This window comes from Morus notabilis, unplaced genomic scaffold (assembly GCF_000414095.1).
Source record: "Morus notabilis unplaced genomic scaffold, ASM41409v2 Scaffold732, whole genome shotgun sequence".
NCBI lineage: Eukaryota > Viridiplantae > Streptophyta > Magnoliopsida > Rosales > Moraceae > Morus > Morus notabilis.
In genome coordinates this window covers 265,828-275,927 of record NW_010362186.1, presented here as the reverse complement: position 1 = coordinate 275,927, position 10,100 = coordinate 265,828, and the positions used below count along the sequence as shown (strand labels likewise).

At 30.2% G+C, this 10,100-nt stretch overlaps 1 protein-coding gene across 1 annotated transcript; it reads right to left on the bottom strand.

Moving 5' to 3' along the window:
* Positions 1–2,697: 2,697 nt before the first annotated feature.
* On the bottom strand, positions 2,698–7,497 carry LOC112092192 (expansin-B3-like). Its single transcript, XM_024167650.1, has 4 exons — positions 7,087–7,497; positions 6,293–6,599; positions 4,590–4,719; positions 2,698–3,370 (listed from the first exon to the last, which is right to left on the bottom strand). The coding sequence occupies exons 1-4, from the start codon at positions 7,289–7,291 to the stop codon at positions 3,173–3,175; spliced, it is 840 nt and encodes a 279-aa protein (XP_024023418.1). The 5' UTR covers positions 7,292–7,497; the 3' UTR covers positions 2,698–3,172.
* Between the last annotated feature and the right edge of the window lie 2,603 nt (positions 7,498–10,100).

Here is a 10,100-nt window from a genome sequence, read left to right as displayed (position 1 = left end):
TATATATATTATCACACTTGGTCTATACAAATAGAACTCGTCTATCCAATAGTCTTAAAAATAATATATATATATATATATATATATACACACATTATCACACTTTAGTCTATTCATGAAAAAAAAAGAATGAAACTTATTGATTGAGCCAAAAATAAAAGAAGAAAGCCTTAAGCAACAACAACCCAATATCTACTGGGCAGCATAATATTTTCTTTTTTAGAAGGGAACTTAATATCCAAGGAAAAAAAACCGATACATTGTTATTTATCAATTCTGCAGTAAAATATTGGGAGAATATTTTAAAGTTATTTAAAATAAATAACAGTTTACCGTATAAATATCATTACGACTAATAAAAAATAATTTACATGATAAAAAATCTTTATTTACGTGAAAAAAAAAAATCTTTTTAGTAATTTACGTAAAAAAAAATCTTTTTATTAATTAAAAATAAATTATTTATGTAGTAAACTGTTATTTATTTTAAATAGTATTAAAATGTACTATTTAATTACTTTAGTTTCATAAATATATTATTTACTGCAATTTATATAAGAGATTAAGTTGGGAATTTTATTACAATTGTGAGTAAGCAATTAATGTAGAATACACTAAGAAAGAAAAATGATTACAAAGAGTTTTTATAGACAAAACATCTAAATATAAACTAATAATTAGTCGAGTGTATCATGTAAATAACATGACGTGGTGTGGTGCACTGAATAATTTATGAAACTAAAACCCTCTTAGAAGCTTCACATTTATGAAGATTTGTTGTTGTCTCGTTGGGGAATCATGACGTGGCAAATCCCATGTGATAACGGAAAGTCACGTGCCCATCAGCCAAGGCCCAAGATCTTAAGGGGACCCTTCCACGTGGTGGAGATCATAACCCTTTTGTCACCGCCCACCCATGAGGAACCAAACTAGTTGTGAAAAGCTTTATAGCTCATTGCATGTGGGTGATGATACGATACATTATACATAGCTCACATTCTCATAAATATTCTACTAGTATTTATGTCCTATAATTCATGAATTTAAAATTATAATTTAGAATTATTTTCATTTTATGTGTATTTTTTGTGATTCTACGTGTCAATTGTCAACCACAGACAACTACACTTATCCTATAACACTAAATGCCTGCCGACACCTAACCATGGCTTATTGCATCTTTTGGTTCCAGGAATTTTTTTTTATTTTAATCCGTTTCATATTTTTTGACCAAGAGTTTAGCTTAAAATAGTGTACGGACGAAGTTGTGGGTAGTACTCATTAGCATCATCTTAATCATCCCCCAATGTTAATTGACATGCCCCTTATCGCATGTTCACAATGCGTTGATTTGGTATATCTTTCCCTGTTTTGCCTTAAAAAAAATGTAGTGTTTAAGGTCTCGTTCAGTTCACATATTCAAATTCAAATGTGATTTTATATAATAACTTTTCACTGTAATAAAAAAAATTAAATATAATTTTTTATGAGAATTTTTAACTATAATAAAACTATAATTAAAAATTAAAATTGATAAAATAAACGAAACTAACTTATTGCAGTTCATCATCCAGTAATGATGTATCGCATATGTGTTGTCACGTCGTAGAAATTAGAAAGTACTGAGCGTTCTCATATTGGTATGTTCCAACTCCTATTTACTTCCACGAATGTAGTAATTGTGTCGCAAAAGATGATAAATGGGAGAATATTATAAAGGTATTTATATCCCGTTTATTTCAGTAAAAAAAATATCAAAAATAATTATATTTAATTTTTGTGTTACAGTAAAAAATTTTCATATAAAATTATATCTCAACTTAAATTAAAAACTCAAATTAATAAATTAAGGCATCGTTCATTTCACCAATTTGAGTTTTTAGTTTTAGGTTTTTACAGTAAAAAATTCTCAGAAAATGTCACATCTAATTTTTTTTGTTACAATGAAAAACTCTAAGAAAATATCACATCTCAACTCAAATTAAAAATTTAAATATGTGAAATGAAATAAACCCTTATTAATGTATAGAAATACGAACCGCAAAAAATGTGAGACTATCTTAGCTCAGCCGGCACGGCTTTTCAGCATATGTTCGTGGGTTCGTTCCCACAGACGACGAATTAGTTTTATTGTATTTTATTTGGAGGCGTAAATTATATTTTGGATCCTGTCATAATATAAAATAAAGCAAACGGAGTGAAAAAATAAAAATAAGAACAAAAAAAATTGAGAGAAGAAAAAAGATAATATTTTTAATTCACACATTATCATGCAATGTTTTTTTAAGACTCTATTTATAAGTTTTTTTACAAAATAATAATATAAAGATCTACATAATAATTATAATTATTAAATTATAATTAATTATAATCTCAATTAATTACAAATTATAATCCCATAAAGTATGACTTTAATCTCATAAAAATACTGTAGAATGTGGTTAATGAACATCCACATTAAATCTTAAATTTATTAAGATCCTTTCTTTTAGCTAAAATTATTTGTTTTAATAGCTTAAAAGGGGGAAAAAAAAATGATTCCTTGTCTTCAAAGTGCAACTTTTGATTCGTTGTGGTAACTGGTAAGTATAAATATATAAATATATATTTTTTAGAAATTATGTTGAAGTGCGACTTTTTAAAGCGAACTGAGTATAGAGCAGAAAACGGACCCAATTATCCAGTTCTTGTCTCCGAGTTAATTAAAATACTTGGGATCAACGGTCCACATTCATTAAAGACAGGGCCCACAAACTTACAAGTTACAAAGCAAACAAAAAGTCAACAACATACGCTCTCTCTCCTTTGGAGAGGGGCTACATATCTACTAACCAGTTTCCACACTGAATTATCAAAAAAAAAACCAGTTTCCACACTCTAACCCACAAGAAAAGATTAACAACAAACAAAAAAAAAAGAAAAAAAAAAAGAAAAGAAAAAGGGAAGAGCATCGGATGCTATGCTATTATTTGTTGTGCATTCCAACGGCTACTTTTCCCTAAAAAAAAAAAAAAAAAAAAAAAAAAAAAAAAAAAAAAAGAAAAGAAGAACAACCCGACAACGGCTACTTTTGGTGTCGTGGGAAACCAAACCAGGGAGAGCCTTTCAGGGCATACAAATGGGGGGAAAAAAGGAGTTGGCTTTCTTTTTTGTGAAAGTCGGGAATTTTAATTCAAGAGAAGAAGTTGAAGCGAGAAGTGTAAGTTCCTTTTGGAGACCAATTGCTGGGAATAACGTCTCTGGCAGAGAGAGTCCTTCCTGTTGAAAGTGTCTTTAACTTCACTGAAAATGGTCCTTTCAAGGGCCCCCCATTAAAGCACCAATTTGCTCCCCATAAATGGCTCATTTCTAGCCACTGGTTAGAACTTCCCTGCCAATATAAAATAAAACAGAAGTTATTTTAGTGCGCGTTTAGTTTGTGAATTTGTATCATGATTCGGATCATGATTCGTAGTTCGTTACAGTATTTTTTCTCATAAAAAAAATATACGTAAATTGAAAATAATTTTTAATTATGATTCTAAATTTATAAACTGAACGTTTACTTACTGATTTTTATTATTAAAAAAAACATTGGTGAATCACAAAGTATGGGTGAAAAAGAAAATCTATGGTTAGAACTTCCCTGCCAATATAAAATAAAACAGAAGTTATTTTAGTGTGCGTTTAGTTAATGAATTTGTGTCATGATTCGGATCATAATTCGTATTTTATTATAGTATTTTTTCTCATAAAAAAAATATACGTAAATTAAAAATAATTTTTAATTATAATTCTAAATCTATGAACTAAACGTCGACTTACTGATTTTTATTATTAAAAAAACATTGGTGAATCACAAAGTATGGGTGAAAAAGAAAATCTGGGAAAGGAAAAGAATAATATAAAAGTTTTGGACATGCTTGGAGTGAGACCTTTTAAGAGTGTGGGGCTGTGTGTCACATGCACCAAGTGAAGGGAATATAGGTGAATGGAAGAGGAAAAAGTGCAAGCAAAATAATAATAAATAAATAAATAAGTGTCATTGATGCACTTTGGCTCCATTAAGATTTGCACATGTTGATAAAATAAGTAGGAAAACAATGTATCAGAAACTGGGCCAAATAAAAGATATTTTTTCTACATAAAGACAGAAAAATCGTAATTGTCCGGGATATTAGGAAGTGACGAGAGTTCACAAAGGGTTAAAAATCGTAATTGATTACTGTACTTTCTCTCTAAGAACTTGTGTGGAATGGCCATAGCCTTTTGGTCACGTTTAGGGAATACTTTTTAAAAGAAAGAGAAACCCACCAACAACTCTAATGCGTAGCTTTTATTGATTCGGCATGACTACACACTATCATGATTTTAATGGAGCTTTACTTTCAAAAAACAAAAAAAAAAACAAAAAAGAGAAACAAAGTTAATCAAAAGAAACGCTAGTATCACTGTTTTGATTCATGAATTCTATTATTTTATTTTTTATTTATGTAATAATATATTATGTTAATTAAGTTTACGTGTCAGTAAATACCGAGAATAAATAAAAAAAATGATGATAGCATTGATAAAGTAAATTCACGCGGAAAAATTTTATAGGTACGTACTTCTCTTATATGCATTGCCCCAACGTCTCCATCTCCATCCTCAAACTCCACCAGAAGAGAAAGCCAATAATTTGTTGAGCCTTCATTGACATGGAAGGCAACGTTCTTTCCAGGATATTTACATGGTGTCCTGCAGACAAAGAGGATAAGAGAAATAAACATCTTTTGTGTCAAAATGGACCCACTAATTTTGGCCTGTCTTTTCTTAATTTATATCCATACATAATAACCATAGCAAGAAGAACCAAATCCCTTGCTTTCATTACTATAACTGGCATACGGATATACAAAATCTAGTATGATGTAAGTATGATGCAAGTATGATGTAAAACACACTAATTTGAGAAAGGAACATAAAATTGAATACTAGAATATTGTGATCTATGCAAGTACTCTAAGTAACATCAATACTATCAAGAATCAAAAGTTAAATTATGACCATTTATGTAACCTCAAGTACGTGATAGGGGCTTTGGCTCTTAATAACTTGACTCCAAAAACAAATGTGTATTGTCTGTTTTTTAAAAATAAATTCACATCATAATCAAAATAGTATATAGACCAACTAAAATCAAGTTATTTAAAGTTTAGCGGCAAAGGATTCGTTCAGTTCACTGATTCGAGTTTTTAATTTGAGTTGAGATGTGATTTTATGTGAGAGCTTTTTACTGTAGTAAAAAAGTTAGATGTGACTGTCTCTGAGAGCTTTTTACTGTAACAAAACTCAAATTCTAAACTTAAATCGGTGAAATGAATTGGGTCATATTAAAAATAGCTTAAAACCATAAAAATCACTGTTTCAACTTATTTATTAAATTGATCATCAGCAAAAAACACTCTAAGTAATATTTTTTAAATTTTGTTCTCAAATAAGAACTCTCAAGTACGTGAAAGAAAAAGGGTGATTTAGTCATTTCAACTATTATAAATTCGTCTATTGATGAACTAAAAAAACATATGCGAACGAAGACAAGGGAAACAAAGAAAAAGAAAAGAAATTTGGATATTATGTGACCAAAAAAAAAAAAAAGCGACAGTTAAAGCAAACAAAACAGATCGACTTCCTCAAATTAAAAAAAATTAAAAAAATAAAAAATTAGTGGATGGATCAGCTAAAGGAGATTAGAGAGAAATTAGGGAGCACATGACACAACCATATGTTATACCCATAGAAACTGAACTTTCTAAGTCTCCTTACTTTGGTTGGTTCGATTTATAACTCAAATTCATTTTTTTTAACTTAAATTTTTAATTGAAAAAGCTGAGGAGGTGTAAAAATTTAGGGTGTGTTTAGAATTTATTTTAAAATAATTTTATTTTTTATATAAAAATAGAAATGAAAACATTTTCAATTTTAGATAGAAATTATTTTAAAAAATACGTTTGGTAGTTTTATCAAGAGATTGTTTTCAGTATAAAAAAAATATATTAATGTCTCTTTCACTCTCTCTACTCAAAAGAAAAAAAAAACGGAAATAAAAAATAAAAAATGACTAAAAATTATTTTTTATTTCTCTCTTATTTTATACTAAATTAAAATTTTATTTTTATTTCTATTTTTTATTTTTTATCTTTAATTATGTTAAAAGTTATTTTTTTTTGTTTTTATTTTTTCTTTCTCAAAAATGTAAAAAACAGAAACAAAACCGACTACAAACACAACCTTGGGCTTTCACACAACATATATATCTACACATACATACCGGCGGTAAATAACGGGAAGCTCTCCTCGGTTCCTGAGCTGTCCTCCCTCCCCGGCCAGAGCCATGCGCCCGAATGCTGCACCACTGAGGTCGAAGTGGGTGCGGCCGTTTGCGCAGTAGCCGCCGGGGCACTCGTCCGTCACAACGATGGTCACCGCCCTCCGCGAGCAGATGTTGTTGTCCAGACACTTCACCTTGTAGCACGCCCCACAACCTTCCCCGTTCTTGAACAGCACTGGACTCACCGCCCCCACTCTCGCCCTCAGTGGCCTCACGTCCACCAACGACCCGTATCCGCACGCCCCACCTGTAGTAAACCACACTATTAGTAGTTAATTTTTTTCACCTTTTTGAACAAAAATTTGGTCAAAATTTAGTTGAGAAATATGTTTGCAAGTGTAAAAAAGAGGCTACTTTTTGAGAATGTGGTAAAAATAAAATAATTCCCATGGTCTTTCTATGGTTAACTGACGGATTAGGTGACAGGCACGAAGTGGCAGAAAATTGTAATGCTGAGATGGGTTTGAACATTTCGAGTCGTTTTCGTTAAAACTACAAGGGGAAGGTAAAATAAGGTAGGTAACGAAAAAAACAAAACAAAAAAACCAACTCAACCAAATAAGCGGCAAAAAATGGTAACAAAATACACAAAAAATGACTTTGTTTGCCATATTTAGACAATAATGGACCAAGAGATGAATGGAATTAAAATTGGTCAAAACAGAGTTGACCAAATGCAGTTGCCATGATTCTCGTTATTATGAGTAAATAGGTCAATTTGGGAGAGGCCGCACCGTCACTGCCGTCGCCTTCGGGGCTTCCGTACCAGGTGGCGGTGGCGGGTTTCCAATGCAGGTCCGTCAGGGTGTGCTGCGGCTGGGGTTGAGCGCCTTTAGCAGACACATCAACCACCAAACGACAGTGTACAACCAGCAAAACGGCATAACGAAACCAAGCTGGCCGTACAAACCCAGAAGAATCACTGCGGCGGTGCTGCATTGTTGCGTGTGTCTCCGGTGATCTGGCGGCGGAGCCACCACCAACAACAAGGAGGCTTTAGAATGTACAAGAGAAAAAACGACCTAAAGAAAGTTTTTTTTTTTTTTTTTTGTGTGTGGGTTTTTGTGTCTAAACAGAGGTTTGCCGACAGTTATTTAGCTCGGTAGGTAAGGCAACAGTGGTCTAAATTATACTCTTTTTTTCTTGTGGTGTTTTCTTGGTCTAAGGGGGCGTATGTAGTATATTATATATAGTGTATAATAAGGGAGGGGAAATTGATTATTAAATCATTTTGTACTTGAATTGACGGTTTGACCCTCGGTTGATGGTTTAATTACCCGAAACGTCACACCAGACTCGGTCCCACCGGCGGTTAAGGCGTTAAATCCGCGTGACCCTACTCGTCTGTTGAGGCATTGAAGGAGGAGGTTGTTTTGGTCATTTCCGCATGTTGGACCTTTCAACCGTTAAACTTGTTTCTTATAGGCCACGTGCAAGCCACAGAGAGTGTCGTCGTTTGCAACGGAAAATTGTTATTATTTTTTTTTTTAAGAAAGCAATGGAAAATGTAGAATTATTATTATTAGGGTTTTTGGCATAATTGTCTTCTGAATTTATTGTGATTTAATAAATTATTCTTTATATTTTTAGTTTTTACAAGTTGTCTTCTAAATTTATAAATTTATTATAATGTGTCTCATTTAATTAAATTTGTTTAAAATTTTTATTAAATTTAAAAGATTAAAAATTGAGATATTGAAAATTTGTGTTACATTTGAATTAGAATGTTAAAATTTATGACTGAACGTATTTTTTTGACACTAATTTAACACAATCATCTTTAAAATGAGATATATTGTAATAACTTTATAAATTAAAAAAATAACTTATTAAAATTAAAAAATTATAGGATAATTTATTAAATCACGGTAAATTTTGAGAAAAAATGCAATAAAAATCCTTATTATTATTGCCAAATAGGATATTAGTAGTTTCATTGTATAGTTCGACACAGACGACGCCGTTTAATTGTATAATCTGCGTTGTTTTTTATCGTAGCTGTTTAGCGGACTTTATTAATCAAAGGGAGTTATGTGAGTTAAGGATTATTATTTGCTTATTTATATTTTTTTTTCTCTACTTTTCTCGTTAAGCGTGTTTATTTCTTTCTTCATTTTTTTTAAAAAAATGCTTTATTTCTTTTCCTCTTACTTCTAATGAAACAAAAAGTTTTTTCTTAATTGGCGGAAGACATATTGGATAAAAGTCGTATAGAGGTGCTCATTTTCCGTTAAGTTTGACAAAAATAAAGGAAGTCGTGATAGTAAATAGAGAGGATGATTAATAAATCTCTAATGTGTTGATAGATTCATATTATGATTTGAATCATGATTCGTGATTTGTTACAGTATTTTTTTTTACAAAAAATACATGTAAATCGAGAATATTTTGAATAATGATTATGAATCTATGAACCAAATATCTACTAAAACTATTATAGGAGAGTATTCTAATTTTATTGTTCTAGCTAGGGATATTTTTCATTGGTTCATATTAATAGTTCCTTTTTCTTATCACCAAACTTGCACCCAAGAAAACAAAGTGTGGAAGTTTTAACTTTTGAAGACTACATAGTCAGAATTCTTTGAGAGAGTATTAGATATTGGTTTGACACTGATGAGCTTTTAGATTTTTTAAGATTTTGTTAGTTTTATTTTATTTTTTATTTTCATATGATTTTAATCCGAACAAATGTTATTAAACACGCTAAGAATACTCTACCATGAAAAAGCTTTATATACGTCTTGTAAAGAAAAGAAAGTTTATATATATATATATATATATATATTTGCTGGTAAATAGATTCGCTAGGGTTTGCATTTTATAACATGTCAATTCAATAAGGTGTAAGTTTTCAGAGAAAAAAAGGAGTAAGTTTGTGAATTTCCAATATAACAACAACAACAATGATAGCTAGTTTGAACAAACGTGCCCAATGTGAAACGCAGATATCACTTCGCTTAGAAATTCCCATCCTTCATCACATGGGAGCCTATCTTTTTTTCTCAAAAGAATTATAACACGCATCACGTAAATATACGTGCGCGTTTAAAACTCGTTTTAAAATAATTTTATTTTTTGTATTAAAATAAAAATGAAAATGTTTTCAATCTCAGACAAAAATCATTTTTAAAAATGCGTTTGGTAGTTTTATCACGAGATTATTTTCAGTATAAAAAAATTTATTAATGTATGTCTCTCTCTGCTCGAGAGAAGAGAAAATATAAATAAAAAATGAAAAACGAATAAAAGTCGTTTTTCATTTCTCTCATTTTATACTAAATTAAAAAATCATTTTCATTTCTATTTTTTATCTTTAATTGTGTCAAACGCTATTTTTCTCCCGTTTTTATTTTTTTTTTCTCAAAAAACGTGAAAAATAAAAATAAATCTAACTTTAAACACGACCTATAATTCCCAAAAACAAACATTTTTGGTCTTATATATATTTTCAGCAATAATGGAAGACTACATAGTCAGAATTCTTTGAGAGAGTATTAGATATTGGTTTGACACTGATGAGCTTTTAGATTTTTTAAGATTTTGTTAGTTTTATTTTATTTTTTATTTTCATATGATTTTAATCCGAACAAATGTTATTAAACACGCTAAGAATACTCTACCATGAAAAAGCTTTATATACGTCTTGTAAAGAAAAGAAAGTTTATATATATATATATATATATATATTTGCTGGTAAATAGATTCGCTAGGGTTTGCATTTTATAACATGTCAATTCAATAAGGT

Coding starts and splice junctions, on each gene's coding strand:
- LOC112092192 (XM_024167650.1), bottom strand. CDS start 7,291: ATGCAGCACCGCCGCAGTGATTCTTCTGGGTTTGTACGGCCAGCTTGG. Junction 6,600..7,086: donor CGAAGGCGACGGCAGTGACG/GTGCGGCCTCTC, acceptor GGTTTACTACAG/GTGGGGCGTGCGGATACGGG. Junction 4,720..6,292: donor CTTCCCGTTATTTACCGCCG/GTATGTATGTGT, acceptor CTTTGTCTGCAG/GACACCATGTAAATATCCTG.